This window comes from Schistocerca nitens, chromosome 8 (assembly GCF_023898315.1).
Source record: "Schistocerca nitens isolate TAMUIC-IGC-003100 chromosome 8, iqSchNite1.1, whole genome shotgun sequence".
Lineage (NCBI taxonomy): Eukaryota > Metazoa > Arthropoda > Insecta > Orthoptera > Acrididae > Schistocerca > Schistocerca nitens.
The window spans coordinates 602,491,316-602,515,803 of record NC_064621.1 but is presented as its reverse complement, the minus strand read 5'-3'; the positions used below and the strand labels follow the sequence as shown (position 1 = coordinate 602,515,803).

The following is a 24,488-nucleotide window of genomic DNA, read 5'->3' as shown; positions in this document are numbered from 1 at the left end:
TGTCTAGCCATATGCTCGCAGCAGTTGCATGTGACACATACCACTTGGCCGCGAAAGGTAAACGTCCCGAGTTCGAGTCTCGGTCCGGCACACAGTTTTAATCTGCCAAGAAGTTTCACTTCATGTCATGTTCAAATGGCTCTGAGCACTATGGGACTCAACTGCTGAGGTCATTAGTCCCCTAGAACTTAGAACTAGTTAAACCTAACTAACCTAAGGACATCACAAACATCCATGCCCGAGGCAGGATTCGAACCTGCGACCGTAGCGGTCTTGCGGTTCCAGACTGCAGCGCCTTTAACCGCACGGCCACTTCGGCCGGCCTTCATGTCATGTCTTAATGTTTAAAGGTAACAGTAACAGAAGGAAATATGCAATATACTGCGTTATGGAGGAGTAAATTGGTTACAATTTACTGCTTTAACTGAAAAAAAGTGTGGCGCGAACGCGACTACAACTTGGGCGAGTCTGCATACCCGTTCCCCACAGCACTGCCTCGTCTCGCTGAGCTAAGGGGACATCTCCAACAAAGCGCAGACATCGTGCTCCCTGTTCCTGACCACGCTGCACGCAGCTACAGCGTTGCCAGAGCCTCGTTTTTAAATCACATTTCTGTTAAACCTATTGGCACGACTGGGTTGTGCTAGATACACGTTTGTCTTGAATTTGGATGAGGAATTGCATGCCGTCCGCCGAGTGCAACATTTCTTCTTCTCACAGTATAGTAACCTAGTTCTTACGTCAGTCATTAACAATTTCGACTTTTGGCACTGCCTAGCCACATGCTCGCAGCGGTTGCATGTGAAACATACCACTGGTACTGATTCTGTAAACGGTGCTGATTGACCTAAGTTACAAGGCGTACTTCTATGGGGTACCAACCAATCATGACTCCCATTACCTCTCATATGCGACAAATGCACTGTCTCTTTACTTGTAACAAAAAGCGCAGTAGTCAAGCTTCTTTTCCATGACTAAAACACTCAATAACAATTCATTTATTCATTTAGCGTATAGCATCTACAGAGTAAAATTGCACACAAACTATTAATTAATATAATAAACGAATTACAAATATATTATTTAATGATTGATTGCAAACAACAATATTAATGATTGATTGCAAACAACAATATGCGAAAGATTGGGGAGACAGCTGCTGCAGCTATTACAAGTCCACATCTAAGCAGGTCACCCACTGAACAGCACGTGGAGTAGCATTCATGATATCCCTCCATTCTCCTTCAAACCTCCTCGCAGGACATTCGAAGATCAGGTGAGGGATTGTTTGTTCTTCTGCACCACAGTCGCATCGTGGGCGTTCAGTGAGTTTCCATTTGTGGAGAATGGCTTTACACCTGCCGTGGTTAGTCCTCACACGATTAAGTCTGCACCAAGTTCTTCTGGGCATTTGCATTCCTTCCACCGGCATCGAAGGATCAAAATCAGTGATGAGAGGATGGTGATTATTCAGCGACCAGTATTGCCTCCATTCCCTTGCCGTGTCGTACCTTTCTGGGAATCTGAGGACTTCGTCTTCCCATATATGTTTTCTGGATTTTAGGCGGGTAGTTGGTAGATGGTCCAATATTTTTCGGATAGGTATATCTTCAGAGACAGAGGGGTCATTAATTTTCTTCCATTCTCGGATAGCTGCTTTTTGTGTTCTGAGGGAGGGAGGAGCTATACTGACTCACTATATCACAGCCTGAAGGTTCAGATGAAGGAGGTGACGTCAGTATACTGGCACCACTGACAGGAGACTAGTTCTTTGCTTTTCGAATTCTTTTGTTATGGCTGTCCGCTGTGATTCGTTACAGGCAGCGGTAGTATTGTTGAAGCATCCAGCTGCCTCCCGTGTGTGTACGTGCGTGACGTACCGCAATGCTGCCAGTGTGTGGTGTGGCTGATCAGGGAGCTTCTGTCGGCGACGTCCCCGGACTCTACAGACGAGGCAACAGCGGCCGAGGCGCGGTTGACTTTTCCAGGGCTCTGGGTGGCGCCCTACATCCCAGCCCTGCGGCGGCGACGTTGCGTTTTGTGTCACAAGGTCAAACTGAGGACTCCGTACAGCGTTCCGCTGGTGGGATTGGTGCGATACTGACACAAGATGTTTTCTGCACAAAAGTGGCTGTATATTTATACTGGTGTGGAAAGGCTTCTTCGATTACGTCCTGGTGTGTCAACAGATTTCACACCTCGCCTGGCCGGTTCGCCTCGCAAAGTGCAGTGGTTATGCCGTGTTTTGTAAGGCGTAACACCCGTGCTCACCTGCGGTTGGATCTGGTGTAATCTACGAGGTGCATTCAAGTTCTAACGCCTCCGATTTTTTTTTCTAATTAACTACTCACCCGAAATCGATGAAACTGGCGTTACTTCTCGGCGTAATCGCCCTGCAGACGTACACATTTTTCACAACGCTGACGCCATGATTCCATGGCAGCGGCGAAGGCTTCTTTAGGAGTCTGTTTTGACCATTGGAAAATCGCTGAGGCAATAGCAGCATGGCTGGTGAATGTACGGCCACGGAGAGTGTCTTTCATTGTTGGAAAAAGCCAAAAGTCACTAGGAGCCAGGTCAGGTGAGTAGGGAGCATGAGGAATCACTTCAAAGTTGTTATCACGAAGAAACTGTTGCATAACGTTAGCTCGATGTGCGAGTGCGTTGTCTTGGTGAGACAGCACACGCGCAGTCCTTCCCGGACGTTTTTGTTGCAGTGTAGGAAGGAATTTGTTCTTCAAAACATTTTAATAGGATGCACCTGTTACCATAGTGCCCTTTCGAACGCAATGGGTAAGGATTACGCCCTCGCTGTCCCAGAACATGGACACCATCATTTTTTCAGCACTGGCGGTTACCCGAAATTTTTTTGGTGGCGGTGAATCTGTGTGCTTCCATTGAGCTGACTGGCGCTTTGTTTCGGGATTGAAAAATGGCATCCACGTCTCATCCATTGTCACAACCGACGAAAAGAAAGTCCCATTCATGCTGTCGTTGCGCGTCAACATTGCTTGGCAACATGCCACACGGGCAGCCATATGGTCGTCCATCAGCATTCGTGGCACCCATCTGGATGACACTTTTCGCATTTTCAGGTCGTCTTGCAGGATTGTGTGCACAGAACCCACAGAAATGCCAACTCTGGAGGCGATCTGTTCAACAGTCATTCGGCGATACCCCAAAACAATTCTCTCCACTTTCTCGATCATGTCGTCAGACCGGCTTGTGCGAGTCCGAGGTTGTTTCGGTTTGTTGTCACACGATGCTCTGCCTTCATTAAAGTGTCGCACCCACAAACTCACTTTCGACACATCCATAACTCCATCACCACATGTCTGCTTCAACTGTCAATGAATTTCAATTGGTTTCACACCACGCAAATTCAGAAAACGAATGATTGCACACTGTTCAAGTAAGGAAAATGTCGCCATTTTAAGTATTTAAAACAGTTCTCATTCTCGCCGCTGGCGGTGAAATTCCATCTGCCGTATGGTGCTGCCATCTCTGGGACGTATTGACAATGAACGCGGCCTCATTTTAAAATAATGCGCATGTTTCTATCTCTTTCCAGCCCGGAGAAAAAAAATCGGAGGCCTTAGAACTTGAATGCACCTCGTATTTCCCACTTCGCACGTTTCTGACCAAATACGGGCCGTGCGCTACAATGTGATAGCAATCACCACTCAGCTGGACATGCAATAATGAGGCAAGGTTACGTATTTAAGGCTATATTTGTAGCAACCAAGGTGTGAGCAAGAAATTATAGGAGGGAGCATATCTGACAACACTTTTTCTCATTGCCTGCTGTGACGATTTCATAGAGTAGCTACCTTGTAAAGGGAAGTAGATGCAAGGCCGTTAACTTCAAAGTCAGTCAAGAAGGCAAAAGTTGGTGTCATTCACAGGCCTCATGCAGAAACTGATCTTACTAAACAACCGAACAGTGACGGATTTCTGTGTGATTCGAGTGTTACAAGCGAGGTAGGAGCGAGCCTATTATAGAATTCGAAGACTTACATCAAGAAGCAAAATCACAACTCGGTGGATCACACCATACACTTTTAGGCAGCTACTACCCAGTTTCTGTGATATTTGGCCCATTGGAGTCATGCAGTTTAATGTGCTGCCACGAGCAACTATAATTTCTGCGGTACATGATTCCAACTGTCCACTGCACGCAACTCCCACGATAATGTTCACTCGGAAACAGGCTGAGGTGGGTGTGCATAGACTGACAGCAGCAATTCGTGTTGCGTTTGAAACTAATTGTCAGATTGCTGTAAGTTAGGATCTTTTTACAACCACTTTTGTTATACTGTCTTACATACATGTGATTCGTACGCTATTCCTAACAGACACGCCCAACAGTCCTGTCTGAATCAGCAACAAATCTGGCAATTTCATCCATGGTGTGGTCACAGGCAGATCAAAATACGTCCATTGCTTTCTGCCAGTCTGTCAAGTCTCCAAGTCGTTCCATGTGATTGTGCTTGTCCCGTCAAATGTCTGGCAGATAGGGGCCACTTTATTGCCCGCGTTCATGCTAGAGGGCCACGTGACAGTCTGATACCAGCTGTACACGAACTATAGCGTTCCAAAGCGACCTGTTCTACTGACTGACTGCATTTTGTCTAGTGGACTTACTGTGACTAACGTGAACGTTATTCCTGCTGAGGAATCGACGAGTAAGTTTACGATAGTTTAGTTAGTTTCGTGTTCCATTGAGGAAAATCGTTATGATGTGGAACGTGTCAAATGTACATGAAATGCACACAGGAAACAAGTTCTTTTTTTTTCTTTACATTATAGTGTTATACCTAAATATTTCTATTATCTATCCCATTCCCTTAAATGGCCCAAAATGCGTATATTATATCTCCATATTTATTTACTCAAATTCAAGAATTCATCTATGGTATAGAAGGAGTTGTCAAGGAGGTATGATTTCAATTTATTTTTGAAACTATTACTGCTGTCTGTCAGACATTTTATTTCATCTGGTAATTTATCAGAAAGTTTTATAGCAGCATATTTTACCCCTTTCTGTGCCAAAGATGGTTCAAATGGCTCTGAGTACTATGGGACTTAACATCTGTGGTCATCAGTCCCCTAGAACTTAGAACTACTTAAACCTAACTAACTTAAGGACATCACACACATCCATGCCCAAGGCAGGATTCGAACCTGCGACCGTAGCAGTCGCGCGGTTCCGGACTGAGCGCCTAGAACCGCTAGACCACCGCGGCCGGCTGTGCCAAAGATAGGTTAAGTAAAGGATAGTGTAGGTCTTTTTTTTTTCTTGTATTGTATTCATGAATGTCACTGATGATTTTAAACTGGTCCGTGTTCTTGAGAAAAAATTTCATTACTGAATAACTGTACTGTAAAGCAGTTGTAAGAATTCCTAACCTTTTAAACAGATGCCTACAAGATTTGCGACTATGAACCCCACACATTATTCTAACTACTTTCCTTTGAGCGGTCAATACCTTTTGCCTAAGTGTTGAGTTGCCCCAGAATATTATTCTGTATAACATCAGAGAGTGGAAGTATGCAAAGTATGTTAGCTTACTAATTTGTTCATCCTCAAAATTGGCAATTATTCTGATTGCAAAATTTGCTGAACCTAGTCGCTTTAGGAGATCCAAAATATGAATTTTCCAATTGAGATTCTCATCTATATGTACACCGAAAAACTTAGCATGCTCTACCCTGGCTACTGACTTCTTTTGATGTGTTATGTTTACTGAAGGAATTAAACTTTTTGCAGCAGAAAATTGGATGTACTGTGTTTTTTCAAAGTTCAGAGCAAGCCCATTTGCAGAAAACCAATTAATAACTTTTTCAAAGACCTTATTTGTATCATTTTCTATCACACTTTCTTTTACTAGATTAATAATTATGCTTGTATCATCAGCAAACAGTGTCAGTTCAGCATCTTGTTTCACATAAGAAGGGAGGTCATAAACATATATCAAGAACAGGAGGGGACCCATGATCGAACCTTGTGGAACACGTAATGCAATTTCACCCCAGTTAGATGAAGTGGCAAACTCCTTTGAATCACCTGAAGTATATAAACAGACTTTTTGCTTCCTATTCTGTAGATATGACTTAATCCACTCATATGCTGTTCCATTTATACCATAGAATTTTAATTTCTCTAACATAATGTCATGGTTCACACAATCAAATGCTTTGCATAAGTCACAGAATATTCCTACTGGTGACATTTTACTATTTAAAGACTCTATTATGTGGACAGTGAAATTGTATATTGCTGTCTCAGTGGAACAGCATTTCTGATCCGAACTGTGATTTACTAAGTATCCCATTACTGTTGAGATGGGTAACCACTCTTGAGTACATTACTTTCTCAAAGATTTTTGAAAATGCTGTAAGCAAGGATACTGGCCAGTAATTATTGACATCTGTGGTTTCCCCCTTTTTGTAGAGAGGCCTGACAATGGCACATTTTAACCTGTCTGCAAAAAATACCCTGAGTCAGTGATGCATTACATATGGGACTCAAAACATCAGCTGTAATTGCTCCACATTGTTTTAATAACTTGTTAGAGATGTCATCTGCTCCAACAGAACATTTATTTTTCAAAGATTTAATAATTTTCCTTATTTCACAAGAGGTTGTTAGATGAGACTTCATCTGGAGAGTGCTTGTCATACATTTATGTCAGAGTGCCACAGAGGAGCAGTAATTCAAAGTACTCAGTGAACCATGGGCTATTAATTAAACTGAAGTGGATAGTGATGCCAGGGGACCTCCACACGTGCAGCAAGTGTTGATCTCAGTTGGAAGATGACAATGAGCTCGAAGGAAGAAAACCTTTACAACATGGCTTATGGACCCACCCGAGGCGTCTCCCGACCAACCCTGACTCACGTCTCGACTTCTGTGGTTGTTCCTGAGATGGGCGTGTGCTGTTGTCTTGTGGCAGGAGGCAGCCGGTTCTCGTGGCGCAGCTACTACCACGGGCAGCTGGGCCCGCCGCGAGAGGCGCTGGGGTCGCTGGGCCTGCTGTGCCTGGCCAGCCTGCTGCTGGCGCTGCTGTCGCTCATTTTCCTGCTGCGGTTGGCGCCCCTGCCCGCGGGGGAGCCCCCCTCAGACGAATACGTGCTGGTGCACGACGCCACGCTGGCGCTGTGTGCGCTCGCGCTCTCGCTGAACCTGTGCTGCCTGCTCGTCTGTGCCGTGCAGGTGCTCTTCGCCGTCCGCCTCGTGCGATCGCCACACGGCGCCGAGAGGTGAGTAACCACACTGCACCGTACCACTCTTTTACTCGAATAAAATGTTGTAGTTTTGTTCGTACAATATAAGCTTCCGACGCTGGTACTGAAATCACTTAAAACTTCTGGGCTATTAGGTCATGGTCCATATACAGTACTAGCCATTACAATTGTTACACCACGAAGATGACGTGCTACAGACGCAAGATTTAACAGACAGGAAGAAGATGCTGTGATATGCAAATGATTAGCTTTTCAGAGCGTTCACACAATGTTGGACATGAGGAAAGTTTCCAACCGATTTCTCAAACACGAACAGCAGCTGACCGGCGTTGCCTGGTGAAATGTTGTTGTGATGCCTCATGTAAGGAGGAGAAATGCGTACCATCACGTTTCCCACTTTGATAAAGGTCAGATTGTAGCCTATCGCGATTGCGGTTTATCGTATCGCGACATTGCTGCTCGCGTTGGTCTAGATACAATGACTCCTAGCAGAATATGGAATCCGTGGGTTCAGGAGAGTAACGCGGAACGCCGTGCTGGATCCCAACGGCCTCGTATCACTAGCAGTCGAGATGACAGGCATCTTATCCACATGGCTGTAAAGGATCGTGCAGCCCCATCTCGATCCCTGAGTCAACAGATGGGGACGTTTGCAAGACAACAACCATGTGCACGAACAGTTCGACGACGTTTGCAGCAGCATGGACTATCAGATCAGAGACCATGGCTGCGGTTACCCTTGACGCTGCATCACAGACAGGAGCGCCTGCGATGGAGTACTCGACGACGAACCTGGGTGCACGAATGGCAAAACGTCATTTTTTGGTATGACTCCAGGTTCTGTTTACAGCATCATGATGGTCGCAACTGTGTTTGGCAACATCATGGTGAACGGATATTGGAAGCGTGTATTCGTCATGGCCATACCGGTGTATAACCCGGCATCTTGGTATGGGGTGCCATTGGTTACACGTCTCGATCACCTCTTGTTCACATTGACAGCACTTTGAAAAGTGAATGTTACATTTCAGATGTGTTATGACCCGTGGCTCCACCCTTCATTCGATCCCTGTAAAAGACTACATTTCAGCAGGATAATACACGACCACATGTTGCAGGTCCTGTGCGGGCCTTTCTGGATACAGAAAATGTTCGACTGCTGCCCTGGCCAGCACATTCTCCAGATCTCTCACCAATTGAAAACGTCTGCTCAATGGTGCCCAGGCAACTGGCTCGTCACAATACGCTAGTCACTATTCTTGATGAACTGTGGTATCGTGTTGAAGATGCATGGGCAGCTGCACCTGTGCACACCATCCAAGCTCTGTTTGACTCAGTGCCCAGGTGTATCAAGGCCGTTATTACGGCAGAGGTGGTTGTTCTGGGTACTGATTTCTCAGGATCTAAGCACCCAGATTGCATGAAAATGTAATCACAAGTCAGTTCTAGTATAATATATTTTTCCAATGAATACCCGTTTATCATCTGCATTTCTTCTTGGTGTAGCAATTTTAATGGCCAGTAGTGTATTAAACTTTCTACTACCGTTTCCTCTCCAACTGTGGGAGACACCTTCGGATGTAAAATGGCGAACTGCAACCAGACCTCGACGGAGCGCCGTATATACGGGCAGGGTAGAGGCCACCACAGTCCATCACATGACGTCGGCTACGAGATGCCAACATTCTTGATTGAAAGTAATGGATCGTCAGTTTTACTTTGCAGTGTTGGCATCCAAATATCCATCACGATAATGCACCCACGTATTCATCGCTGTTGGTGCGTGACTATTGCACAGAAAACGACGTCACTGTGCTTCCTCATCGTCCATACTCTCCGGAACTGGCCCCTGTGGATTTTTTTTATTTCGAATGTTGAAAACTGCGTTGAAAGGACGAAGATTTTCAATGCTAGACGAGATAAAATTCGCAGAACAGCACTTTGCACGATCCAGCAAGAGACGTACCAAGATTGCTTCTGGCTGTGGAAATGGCGTTGAAAGTGGTGTACCAATTGTGGAGGAGAGTATTTCGAAGTAGGCCATGCACAATAACTGAAAGATAAGTGTAGAAAAATTTTGTGGATAAAGTTCTGGAATTTTTTGAACAATCGTGAGTTTTCTCACAAGGGTGCTCGTTGCAACGGACGCTTCACAGTATAGATCGTTGTTTTAGTACCCGTATAAGTGCAGTGCCGAAGTCTTATGCTATTCCTCGAATAGGTGTTGAAATTGTTGAACTCATATTTATTTTGGAGTACCAGACTACAGCAATGCGTCGATAACATTACGAGATATACGTGCTGAATTTGAGGGATACAATAATCAGCTATTTTCCAAATACTGTACTGCTGCTGCACCGATTAAAAAAGAATCAAGTGATTTTTTTCGACGTTGATGATAATTGTAGATGGTGAATAAATAAATATATTTACAATTTTAAGTTTGTGATTGTGTTTTTATTTCTCTAGACAAAATGTCACATACGTTAATGCATGTTAGTACACGTTTATGTACGTTAATGTATGTGACACTCTTCCCTTGAAATATACCACTTGGAGTTCATTCTATCGTGTAGCCGTTGCAGCTGAGCTGGTAAGGTGACTGCGCTTTAGTGGCTACACACACATTGTTTATCATATAAAAGCCTATTGCGCGCCAGTAGCTAACACAGTAGGTACCATGGCAGGCTGGGTGAAGCACCCTCCCCACAAGGAATTTTGTTGTCAGTGACTGGTCCTGTGAAGATGATGAAGACCAGAAGACCAATAAGAAGAATGGAGCACTCCTTCCTGACAGCATACGAGCGATAATTGTAGATTCTTCCAACTATGGTAAGACAAATGTCCTCATGGCTCTGTTAACACACATAGACAGAGTCCGCTTCAAGCACCTTTTCATCTTCTCCAAAACACTCTTTCAACCCAAGTACCAATTACTGCAGAAAATGTTAGATGGGGTAGATGGTGTAACGTACAGAACATTCAGTGAAAGCGACATCACTCCATCTGAAGAGGTAAAGCCTAACGCTGTCTTCATATTTGACGATGTGGCTGTTGAAAAGCAGGATCAAAAAATCGTAGATATTTCTGCTTTGGTCGTCATATGGGTGTTGACGTATTTTATTTGAGTCAGACATATTCCAGGTTCCCGAAACAGTTCAGGGATAACGCCAACCTCATTATAGCCTTCAAACAAGAAAATCTCAAAAAACACATTTACCAGGCTCATGTAGGGACCGACATGTCATACAATGGATTTGTAAAGATATGTGCTGATTGCTGGAATCAGACACAATACGGGTTTCTCGTTATCGATAAAACTCGAAAACTGAATGACGGTAGGTACAACCAGAACTTCTAGGAGTTTCTTCATATATAAACGTACAAAATAGATGAGTGTGTCAGTAGACACTACAACATGGACAAATTCGTACGCATGACAGATGCCCAGTCTGAGAGGTTGGGTGTGCATGGACAGAATGCTCGCATGTAGACCAATATGAAGTTTAAAAATCTGGAGGGAGGAATGAGTAAGGCTGTAAAGGAATTAAAGGACACTCATAAACTTCTTGCGTTTAACCAAAACCGGCTAGAGAACGGAATTAGTGCAATTGAGGGGAAGATAGAAGCCAAGGTTGTTGTTATTGAAGAAGGGGGTGCAGGAAAGAAGAAGAAGAACAAAGCATATATAAAACCACGTGATATACAGAGCTCAGATTGGTATGTGCCGAGACGTTAACAAAGCATAAAGTCATTCAGGTGTGCAAAGCAGGTCGAGAGAAATTACGCTTCTTGGACATATGGATCGGGAGCGAACACTAAGAGAAACTTTTAAACCTGTTACCGAATCTATCAGGAAGATGGCTTCGTGTGATAATGATCCAATCTCTGAATTCACTAACCAGTATGCGGTGGGTAGGATAGATAGAACATTTGGTGTCAGCAGCAGGGAGAGACCGAACATGCTTGGCTCTCAAACTATAAGTTTAACCAATAGCACAATACGCACTCAGGATAAAGAGTTTAAAAGAACACCTGGCTTAATGAATCTAATCTTCCTAAGGACCTCAAAAAACTTAAAATACTCTACCAATGACCACAAAGTCTATGGTGAAATATTGCAGTTGACTGAGATGCATAAAAATCCTGACAGAACACTGAGAAACCCACAAAACTCTAAATACACAACCATTATACAATCTTTACTGAATGAGCAACCTAAAAGCATTGGTGAGTGTGTAGACATTCAGCATAAAGGAGTGAGCAATCAACTCCCGCAGTATGTATATTACGACGAGCCGGATGAACTAATAGACAGACTTCGACTGTTGATGGCTTCGGCTGTTGCGGGCAATACAGCAAATGCGAATGAGGTTACCTCAGTAATTTCAGAACTTAGAGAGGAATCATAATAATAGCGAGTATGGAAACAGTGGTTCAGGAGCTGCACAAACCAGCAGGCAGAACATACCCACGCAGACATGTAATGATTAAAGGACTAGACGACTTAACGGCAGGCAGATTTTGTGGATATGGGTATCTACTCCCGTGAGAATAAAGGTTTCAAGTATATTTTAATGGTAATTGATACATACTCTAAATTCGCATGGGCATTACCAGTGAAAACTAAAATGGGTAGAGATGTTGCTGCGGTGTTTGACCGTTTGCTGCAGACAGGAACGAATCAATGCCTGGACAATCTTCAAACCAATCATGGTCGCAAGTTTTACAATGAACATTTCAAGACAGATGGAGTGATACGGGATACACCATTACTCTATGTTTACCCACCTGAAAGCTAGCACCGTGGAGTATTTGAACAGAACTGTCAAAGTTCAAATGTGGATGCGGATTAATCTTTGCAGTTCATACAAGTGAATAGATTATCCTCCCACAGATAATTGCATGGTATAATCGAACCAAACATAGTACAATAAAAATGAGACCGATCGATGTTCGAGATAATTCACCCATGGACACAGTATATTTCCGCATTAAAATGCTGGACCCATGCAAACAGAGTTTCAATGTATTCGACTTAGTACGTATTTCAAAACACAAGACAGCGTTCGAGAAATCGTACGTACCAAACTGGTCAGTGGAGATATTCACAGTATCCAAAGTGCAGAGAACGAACCATAGGACATATATCTTGAAGGATGGCAAGAGTGATGAAATTGCAGGATGCTTTTACACAGAGGAATTGCAGAAGAGTTCTGAACCAGATGTATTTCTCATTGAACGCATGATAAGGCATCGTAGGAATAGAGCAATAGTTAAATGGTCGGGATTTCCATCATCAGAAAACAGTAGCATACCATGCATGCTAGGAAGCACACCATAATAAGAGGTGGATATAACTTCTTCAGAAACGCCTGGCATGCCGTGATAAAGGTATTTACCTACTAGAAGAAGTCTGCCTAGAGCACGACCTCGCATATGCTGCAAATAAGGATCTCCAAGCACGCCATGTCGCAAAACCGAATATTAGCCAATAAAGCCAAGAAAATAAGATGAAGAAAAGATCTCGGAATAGGTCAACGCGTTGCTGCATGCGTAGCTGATGAAACCATGCATGCATGGAAAAATTAAGTTAGGCTTGGGGGTGATGAATTTTAATCGAATTATGAATGCAGCGCGGACGGTTTTGGAGGCGAAGAAGAAGAAACACAGTTGTTTGAAAAACTGCAATCTCACTTCCATGTGTGCAGCTAAATACATGTTGAAGAGCGAGAAGAAGAAGAAGAAGAACACTGCAATTAAACCATCTAGGGTCCTACCACTACCAAAGACATCAGGTGGAATTATTCCATTCCTCGTTCCAGACCTTGCAGTTCTGTCAGCAATAGGTTCACTTACAGGCGGGGCTGCAGCAGTTGCCAAAAGGGTAAAAAACGCGGCGAATGCGCAGGCACAACTAGAGGAAGCAAGAAGACATAATCAGCTTATGGAAGAAGCAGCTATCGGAAAGGATCTCTACTTGAAACCATACAAGAAAGGACTAGGTCTCTTCATAAATAAAAAAAGTCCATTAGTTATCCTACCTGATCGAGCCGTCATGAATAAAGATGTGGTTAAGCTTGTTAAAGAAAAACTTCACATTCCTGGATTCCATGGCGTCTTTATGTAGGACATATTACTGAAGACCATGTGGCGAACTAATGAGTGCGTAATTGTAAATTTAGATGTTGCTGGGGGTCCAGGGACGCTTTGGGTGGCATATGTTAAGAAAAGTGCAAATACAGTTCAGTATTTCGATTCATTTGCAGATTTACAGCCGCCCGGAGAATTACAACTCTACTCCACCAGCAAAAGACGTGTCTTCTACAGTTTCCAGCGATATAGGTACTTTAACACATACCTGTGCGGGCAACTCTGTGCTGTGTTCCTCCTCACATCCATGACAAATTAGCGTGCGCCTGCAGCAGCGGACCTCTGGAATGAGTGCTATATTTAGACCGGGCAGATGGATGTCTGGAATGTACACTTTCTCCTCCTCAGAGCAGGTGTGCCAACATCCACACATATAGAAGAGCCGTCACTGAACGCACACCCATCATTTGAGGTTGAGATGCAATGTCGTACACTCTGACTTTAAAAGAGCGAGGATCAGTATTACTTTCCACCAATTGATTTAAGTGCAGGGGGCTGGAGTATTGTGCTGATTGGTCTGGAGACGTATAACAGCATTCCAAATATCACAAAGAGCAACAATAAACTGCATCTGGAAATTGACAGTCGGAAGGAGATTCTAGAAATACAACCAGGTGCCTACAATACTGATGATTTAAATGAAGTCTTAAAACAATCTGTGAAAGGTGTTAAACTATGGGCAAACATCAATACGCTTAAATCTGAAATACGTCCAGAGAGTGCTATGATCGACGTTAGGCGGAGATATTCAATAGGTCCACTGCTAGGTCATGGTTTGGGGAGGGACCCCAGTACATCAGGCTGTGGACATACTTCCAGTCAGCGCAATCCACGTTGAGTGCAACATTGCCACAGACTCATACCTCAACGATAAATTGATTCACACAATTTAAAGATTCTTCCCTACAGTCGGTACTGGGTATAAAATATTTCAAGCCCCCACAAGCGCTATATATCTCCCGGTGACAGTTCAGACATTGGACTATCTAGAACTGCATATTGTGGACCAGAATAATCAACTTGTTAACTTTCGAGTAGAAGAGATCATTGTATGCTTGCGTCTAAGGCAAGATGGGGCTGAAGTATAAAGCTAGCACACTGTGCTCACAACCCGCTAGTGCAACACAGAAGCAGAGGGTAATAACACACCTTAATTACGAATTCCTTATTTCAGCAGGTTTCAAACCGCAAAACGACGTCGCTCAATGTAACTCAGTCAGTAGAGTATGATGATCGAATTGTATGTCATGAATACCACTCATACAAACCCTACACTTCAACCATATTGAACAAAAATGATTAAATTAGGGTTGTTATCCAGCATCAGGACGCTGTAGAACTGCCTTGCAAGAACTTCCCGTACCTGGACTGCATATTTAAGAAAGCTGACGGCACTGTGGTAACACTCTCGAAGCTGATGCATAATGCTCTAGCATTCCTGTTTCAGGAGATACGTTATGAACTTAATGGTATCTAAATCGACCACACACGTAATGTCGGACTAGCATCAACCCTTAAGACATACGTTTCAGCCTCAGCCTCTGATTCAAACAGTCTGGAAAATGTGGGTTGGGTCATAGATACGCCAGATGGCGAGGGAGGATACAACCGATTTACCCCTTGTGTGCCACTAAAAATGCTTATGGGGTACTTTGAGGACATGCTGCGAATTATTATGAACGCTAAACAGGAACCTATTTTGGTGCAGAGTGCAAATGATGCGAATTCATTCTTTCATACAGCTGCAGAAAATTTTCAAATCAAGATTAATAGTATAGTATGGAATATACCTCAGATAAGTGTCGCTGACGAGGAACGCCTCGAGGCTCTTAACAGTCCTGAATGCCGGCACCTATCTACCACCAACCTTCGGCTCATCAGAGCTTTTTGAATACCCAACCCTACCTACAGCATCCAAACATGTGTGGGCTATTAAAACATCAGTGCAGTTGGAAGTACCTCAATTTATCATACTCGCATTTCAAACTCAAAGGTGTGGGAATGTATCAAAGGACTCAACTGAATTTGACCACTGCAAGTTAACTAATGCCAGAGTCTGCTTGAATTCTGAATACTACCCATATGAGAATCCACATCTACAGTGGGGCAGCAATGTATACAGTCTGGCATGTGACATGTTTGAGAGATTCCGAGCATCTTACTAGGAAGGTGTTGAAAATGAAGGATGCCTACTCAGTCCACGGAATTTCAAGAAGCTAGCACCAATAATCGTGACTGACTGTTCAAAACAGAATGAGATAGTTAAATCAGGGCCTGTAGATGTGCTGTTTGAAATTGAATCTTCAACAAAATTCCCAGATCACACTGCAGCGTATGCTCTAGTTCCACATGATTGTGTTGTTAACTACTGCCCGTTCACTGGTGTAGTGCAACGAGTTGTATGAATTAATAGGTGCTCTGATAGCTCTAAGGCAGATCATGTTATTACCCCAAGGTGTGAGGATCGTAGCTGACGTTCAAGGATTTTACTGCAATGAACGCAGGCGATTCATGTTTAAAGACTGTGCATTAATGGAATTCACACAAAGTGATGGAATAATAGGAACATTTGCATCAATCATTGCATCGCCGAAACCATTCAAGGATGTGAAGCGCATTAAAACATGTAGAAGTGCAATGTGGTTAACACACTTCTATCATGGAATTCACTGGGATGACCCAGGCACCTCTTATAAAGATTTGGTGCGAGTGCTCTGAGTATTTGATCACAAGGAGACAATCATCTACGTTAAAGGTGATGAGAAGATTACCTGGCTGCGTAGAATCTACAAGTACGCTGCTATTCGAAACCTGGAATACTACGGATGTCCACCCCTCCATCAGCTTAGACGGCGAACGCGTGAAGAAGAAAATGGCGTTGTGGCTGCATATGAAAATGTAAAATTACTTTTAAGTTGGATGATGATGTCCAAATAAATGAAATTTAACTGAAATAATTTGTGTTTTTGTTTAACCTTCCATTAAATTCACAGCTCTCTCTCTTTGAAATAGTGTTTAAAGCAACAGACCTTAGAGATCTGTGCAGTGCAATGTGGATCTAACCGTCCATTGTACAGAAACACATTTATCATAAAGTCACAACTGTCTCTCTCTCTCTTTGAAATAGTGTTTAAAGCAACAGACCTTATAGACCTGTGCAGTGCAATGCGGATCTAACCGTCCATTGTACAGAAACACATTTACGATTTTAATTAAAAAATGATGATTGAGGCTTGAAATGACAAGATTCTGCATTTTTACAAAAAAATAAGTGAATTTATTATTAAACTCAGATTTACTTGTGAATACATGATTCAGACTTAACAATGTTTTGCGAAATATCAGTTTATAGATACATGATTCAGATTTAACAATGTTTTGAGAAATATCATTTTACAGATATGTGATTCAGATTTACATTTTTTTAGAAATATCAACATTCTGCTGTATACAGGTATGTGATTCAGATATACATTTTTTTGAGAAATATCAACATTCTGCTGTATACAGATACGTGATTCAGATTTACATTTTTTGAGAAATATCAACATTTTGCTGTTTACAGATACGTGATTCAGATTTACTTTGTATCAATTTAGAACTAATGCAGAGGTACTACTACAAACTAATTACACTATCTTACATGCTAAATACTACCAATAGTGACATTCCACCAGGAACAGAAAAAACTTTGAGGGAAAGCTGAACATTTCTTTCTTCCAATACAACAAGCAGGTGAACTTTAAATAAATACTTTAAAGTTGGTTGCTCTAGACATTTTCCACTACCATAAGCAAGTGAACATATATTTCTGAAGTGGGTGGCTCTAAACATTTTCCACTACCACAAGCAAGTGAACATGTATAAAAAATAAACAATTAACCATGTGGAACTCACATACTTAAAACTATTTCTGACTGGATGGCTAGCAGCAGTTGAAACTTAGAAACTAAAATCTAATATATAACCACTAACACACATGCACATATGAAATGCGAAAACTTTCATGACACTCTTTAAATATTTTTTTTTCCTTTTTCTTGACATATTAGTTACAAATAAGCATGAAATATATTTACATACAGACTTTTTTCCTTGACAGTTTTTTAGTTTTTAAATTTTTTTTCGTTTTATGATTTTTTCCTTGGCATATTAATTTCTACTAATCATGAAGATATATATTTACACAGACACACACTTATTTCCTACACACAGGCTTCCAAACTCATTCGCACACTCAGACACACACAGAAGCATGCAGACTGATACACACCACACATCACACACACAACCAATAATCACACTATGATAAAAGAGCCGTACTATTCGATGCATAAACCCCCTCACCACATTCACACACTCATTCTCTCACTATCTCTCAATCAGAGTCCCTCACCCCTACTTTCACTTCAAGTAAATAGTTTTGAGTGTGGGAGGGTTTCCACCCTATCCTCACAAATGTCTCTTTTCCACATCATCATGAGGAGACAATCCGACTTTACATTGTAGTACATTGTACACTTCATGACATCACCATTGAATAATAGTTTGCTGAACGATGTGTGGAGGAGCACCTGGAATGCTGCGACCATACAGGCACTGCAAATAGTCTTCAAGCATAAATACTCGAGATGCCGCACGTCTAACACCCTTTGCCTGCCTCTGGGTGCCCCCGTCTATTGTACAATATGCATACATTTTGGACCTCAATCCCACAAATTCTACAATCGATGAACCATTCGCTTCGTCTTTCATGAGACAGATAACCTTCTTGTTCTTAGGAACAATACCGTAAGGATAATCGACCTCATATGAAGATGTGTCGAATTCTTTACCGTGGTACCTAATTACTTCATATGGATTGCAGCTCTTGATCCAGTAGATAAAGCTGTCTGTATCCAGATAAAGCAACTTTGGTTCTACGAAATGAGGTTTTGAAAACTCGTACTGGAAGCAGTACATGTAGAATTTTGAGATATCCAGTATGCACAGCCCCAAATAGATAGGCTTCATAAACTCTAATGCAGGTCTTCGACATCTCCACAGCAACAAAGTTTTCATTGAAGATAGTGGCACGCTTAAAATTTGGCCTGGCAATACAATTTCTCACTTCATAAGGCCCTTCCCATGCGGTTCTAATCAAAATATCGTGTTCTTTTGTTATATTCTGCATTCTATTCCCGAAAATGGAATTGTTCATTAATTTATTAAAATATTTATCGAAATCATTACTGGCGACCACCCTCTTTTCGGTATTTAGTTCAATATACTCCATCAACCAGGGGCATTGCTTGAAGGAGATAGCCCTCGGTGACTCTAACAAGCTTCAGCCCTAAGCTGAGGCACTGCTGGAGCCTTACGACAATGAATAATATAATATACCTCTGCTTATATCCAACAGTTTAGGGATGGTGCTTCCTCACGGAATTTGTTGCTCTGGACATAACGGCAAGTTGCTTGTCTCTCCATGCAAATTATTAGGATATGTGGTGTCTGCCTCGAGCACCTATCCTACATCAGAATCGGCGGCAAGACCCATTATTTTTCCACCTAATCCCTTCAATTCGTTTTCAGGTGCCCATCGAAACCCACCAACCGGCAGTGGCTGCATCGTGGGGTGCCTGTATAAGTTGTTCACGTCTAAGTATACAGGGTGATTCAAAAAGAATACCACAACTATAAAAATGTGTATTTAATGAAAGAAACATAATATAACCTTCTGTTATACATCATTACAAAGAGTATTTAAAAAGGTTTTTTTTCACTCAAAAACAAGTTCAGAGATGTTCAATATGGCCCCCTCCAGACACTCGAGCAATATCAACCCGATACTCTAACTCGTTCCACACTCTCTGTAGCATATCAGGCGTAACAGTTTGGATAGCTGCTGTTATTTCTCGTTTCAAATAATCAATGGTGGCTGGGAGAGGTGGCCGAAACACCATATCCTTAACATACCCCATAAGAAAAAATCGCAGGGGGTAAGATCAGGGCTTCTTGGAGGCCAGTGATGAAGTGCTCTGTCAAGGGCTGCCTGGCGGCCGATCCATCGCCTCGGGTAGTTGACGTTCAGGTAGTTACGGACAGATAACTGCCAATGTGGTGGCGCTCCATCCTGCTGAAATATGAATTGTTGTGCTTCTTGTTCGAGCTGAGGGAACAGCCAACAAATGCTTGCTGGATGCGTGCTACATTTTCATCACTCGTTCTCGGCCGTCCAGAACTTTTCCCTTTGCACAAACACCCATCCTCTGTAAACTGTTTATACCAACGTTTAATACACCACCTATCAGGAGGTTTAACACCATACTTCGTTCGAAATGCACGCTGAACAACTGTCGTCGATTCACTTCTGCCGTACTCAATAACACAAAAACTTTTCTGTTGAGCGGTCGCCATCTTAGCATCAACTGACGCTGACGCCTAGTCAACAGCGCCTCAAGCGAACAAATGTACAACTAAATGAAACTTTATAGCTCCCTTAATTCGCCGACAGATAGTGCTTAGCTCTGCCTTTTGTCGTTGCAGAGTTTTAAATTCCTAAAGTTGTGGTATTATTTTTGAATCACCCTGTATAATGTAACTCGAATCAAGGGATGCATTAAACCTGACATACATCCATGGGTTATTTGCCTTGGCAGGCCTGTGGACGCATTCACAAAGTCTGCCATGGATCCCGTGCTCAAAAAATAGAAACATTGCAGCATCAGTCAGAAGTTCGATGCTGCGCCCCATTTTTTGAGCATAGCGTCCCAGGACAACCCAAGTGCCGTGTAATAAAAGGCGGGGTCCAGAGAGTATGTGGCCATACATACACTCCGGAACTTTTAGAAAACATCTGCAAGCAAACACACGTCCGTGTCCATGTATAGTCTTGCACATTCCCCCAAATTGAGGATGTTGAATTCCCACCAGATATTCACAGCATGCTCATAATCTGATATAGTTACGGCATCACCTGTGAGAGTAGTAGTAAATGCAGATACGTCGGGAAGCCTGGTTTCATTGAGGTTTGCCATACTATCAACATACTCGTATGGGAAAACTCCTTTCCTAGCCGCAAGTTGGAACTTTTCCTCATCAGGAAATGCAGATTCAGCGATATGCATATCATTCTGAGGTGAAGTTTCAACGCGTTTCTGGAGTGAAGTCTGGATTAAGTGTAAAGAGTCAAGGAAGCGGAGCATAATTTTTGGCGTCATTCGATTTGAGAAAGAAATGTACTTCTCAACACTTTCAAGGAGGACACTGACCTGATCATTCTTCATACCGAAATTAGACATGTGCTTACCGAGAAAATGAGCATCATACCCACTCAGACTATGAAAAGAGACAGGTATGTGCCATGGTAACTTATACTTCAAATTGCATGTGCGTCATGAGCTGCTCAGCGGAACTTTCCCGCAAGATGGCAATGACCTCTATGGGGAATTTCCACTTTTCTATCTAACGGTAGCCCACAAATATGACAATTAACCACCTTTTCATACAAGTCATCATCTTCCTTTGATTTTGTCATGGGCATGTTGGTCCCGTAGAGCTTATCAACTACCCATGAAAGTTTTTCAAGCTCAGTGAGGAGCCAAACTGCAGGATCGTCCCTGACATAAGACTTGTAGCAGTTAAGGTTAGAAACATGTCCACATACAACTTGGAACACTGCTGCATAAGGTACGTGCTTTTGTGTGAAGGTTGCATGTGAGGCTAAGGGGTTCCCTTCACAACGAGTAACAGGAGCCAGCAGGCATTCAAAGTCGGCATACACATCTGAAGGACACTGCTGCTGGTGGTGAGCATTTTGAAATTTAATGAAGTTATTTTCCTCTGTGGGCATAATAACACATACCAGGTCCTTGGAAGCACAATGTAATAGATGTATCACTAATAACTCTTCTGATGAAGAATAATTCAGACACCTTAAACAAATATGGTTTTTACACCAGTTGTTACTTAACTGGGAATAAAGGAGGCAGGACATGTCTTTGATCCAAACATAGTGATAATTATCACTTTCTGAGAACAGCATCATGTTTACATGCAGCTCTCACTCACCTGCAGATTTTGAGAAATGGAGGAGGCCAATGATGGTGTGCTTGTCTTGCTGACCTGACTTGTCGTTATTCTTATCCAGGCCATAAACATGAAATGATAGTCCAGTATTCTCTGCCTCGAATTTAGGTGTTTCCTGGATCTTTACGGGGAACTCTGTACCATTTAATTTATAATATGACTTAATATCACTGACTTCGTAACTGTTTGGACGCTGTGAATCTTTCTTGTAATTTCTCTCACAAGCCAGGACTGTCCATGCAAAACAAGCTTGATCCTTTGTATTTTGGACACTAATGCATTCCTTCTTGTTAGCTAAATTCTCAGGGAGCTTAATATAACTGGACCCTCCATTTACCGGATCTTAGACATGTATAAGGACGTCAAGCTGTGGTATATGGCTGAGCGCTTTACCAGACCCACGTACTTCTATCTCGGAAAATCAGTCCATAATAGCACTCAAGGTGGATTCACGATACCACGCAGCAATGGATGTGCTCCGGGAAATAAGGCCATTATCACCCCATATATAGTGCAGAGTTGTAGCCTCTGCATCACCTAGATGTTTAGGCAGGTGATTCAACTTGCAGCATAGTACTGCACTGCATTTAATGGCGTTAAATCTCGGATCGTCTAGGACTTTGAGGAGCTCGGCCTCCAAGACAGGGAGGCACGCCTCTAAAAGCCTGACCGGATCGCAATACCTCCCTCCTGGATTCTCAATCCTTGTGAATGAGATGCGCCCCTCAAAAGCCCTAGCAGCTGCTGAGTATTCCAGAGGGGTCATTATACCGTTATTCTGATGTCCTTCACTATCAATAGGACGGGGGAGAGCACTACCGCTAGCCACAGGATAATCAATACTACTACTACTACTACTACTACTACTACAGCTAGGAGTCCATCCCATCGATAACAGGGCTGGTGAGGGTGCATCAGCTGTAGGGAGGGGTATGCATCTAGATACACACACCTTTCGTTGACTGTGGGGGCGATCTGTCTGAGGAAGCAGAGGCAGTGATGCTCGTTGGGAACAGCCGGGCTGCGGCGATGGCCCCCAGGGTCTGATGTCCACATTACCAGCCACTGAGGTGGGAGGCAGATGCCCATGCTCTTCTTCTTCTGCCGACTGAGTTGCCCGTGGGTGCCAGAGGGCTAGTGGTGGTGCGGGGGCAGGTGCTGTTCCTGCCTCTCACGCAGCTGTGATTGGCGCTATACATGGCACAACGTGTCTCTTTGGTGTGCGGCTGATTCCCACACCCACAACCACTGCTCTAGGTACACGATGTACTTCGTGTGATAAGCCTGTAACATAAATAACAATAAATAAGTTTAATGATCTAGATTTAAAACAATAAATAATAAGACTAAATAATGGTAATTATTTGCTGTAATGATAAAGTTCAAAACTATTCACCTTCTCCACTCTGGCTCCATGGCTTGAGCAACTCATCAGCACATTCAGCGAAGTCTCCCAACCACTCAGGTATATCTGCCGCCTCATCTAAAAGGGCCATGAGCTTGCGCCTTTCGGATTCTTCTTTTTCATCTGCAGCGGCCGCCATCTTGTGAACCCAATCATGGATTTCACCCCCGCCTTACACAGCACCCTCGGCATCCCCCTACCTATTCACAGAATCATCTAGAAAGAAAAGAAAAGAATATGTCTCAGCTCAATCTAGGCACTTGGAAAACCAATACATATTACACGAAATTATTTTATCTAAGAACTACGTTTTACAAATGCACTTACATTCGCACTGTGCCCCAGCCCTCTCGACCTCTAGCTGATGGTTTAGCTCAGACAACTTGCGAGAGATGAATTCTAGAAAGACGGAAAAGACTGAGTATAATATCCAGTATGGAAAAAAAATCTCTGTAGCCCACACATACACATACATACACACAATCTGTTAAAGGGTGCAGCAGTCTGTGTATACTATGGTCCAAAACAGATATAACACACACAGTCCATTACAGGACGCAGCAGTCTGTGTAGACTATGGTCCAAAACAGATATAACACACATACAATCTGTTAGAGGTCGCAGCAGTCTGTGTAGACTGTGGTCCAAAACAGATATAACACACATACAGTCCGTTAAAGGACGCAGCAGTCTGTGGACTATGGCTCAAACAGATATTTGAGCACCGAAAAAGTACTTACCAGGTAATTGGTATTCATCTCCTCAGCGGCGCTTGCCGCTGTTGCTGCTGTTGTCGCTGCTAGTGCTGTTGGTATGCTTCATGATGAGGACGGAAGTACAAAAATTGACCTCTGGGTGAAGTAAGGAAGCAGACTGAGGGCGAGTTCGGTAGTGGTTTGGCTTATATAGCTGCTATGATGTCGAATCATGTCACTAACGCAGTAGCCAACAGGAGTTCAGCATTCTAGGGGTGGGGTCTGCTACGTCATGAAAGAATGAATGATGACTGCGCTCGTAGTGGGAAAATCTCTAATTTGATCATTGATTGTCCAAGTAATACATTCAGTTATCGAATATGATTAAAATTTGATTGGAATTAAATACTTAGGCAATTCATATGTTAGATGTGCTCCATTAGAATCGTTAGCATATCTCTAGACGACAATCTGTGGTGTCAGTATGAGCGTGCGGGCTATTGGCCATGACGTCAGCTGTCGAGCGCTCACGGGCTATACATGTGGCGCATGCCCTGTTAGAAACGCAGGAGAGAGAAAGCATTGCAGCATCTGTCTCTCTCAGCAAGTGACTACAGGTGGGGCGAGGGGTGACGCTTGTTTCACATACTGCGAGCAACGATTTTGGATTATGTAATGGGAGCGTGCTCTGGCTGTGTCCTAGACCATGTGGCGAGCATACTATTTGCATCCATCTTGGGTAGTGGTACTTGCATCATCAGCTGACGCCATGACCACCATCTTGGACGACAGCGCCCTCTGGTGGTGGTACTGTGTACTAAGTCAGTTGGAGTCTGGACCTTATGGTGAACACACTGGATGGCCATACTGCATGAAATTGTTTATATCCAGCATTGGCTGAGTCCTTTTCTCACGAA

The 24,488-nt window shown here is 43.1% G+C and overlaps 1 protein-coding gene across 1 annotated transcript in view; it reads left to right on the top strand.

Annotated features, from left to right (window-relative positions):
- LOC126199137 (uncharacterized) overlaps positions 1-24,488 on the top strand; it is a 180,907-nt gene that overhangs the window by 18,626 nt on the left and 137,793 nt on the right. The window contains exon 3 of the mRNA XM_049935893.1: positions 6,957-7,263. Coding sequence (XP_049791850.1) covers positions 6,957-7,263 — 307 coding nt within the window. The remainder of the gene's footprint in view (positions 1-6,956; positions 7,264-24,488) is intronic.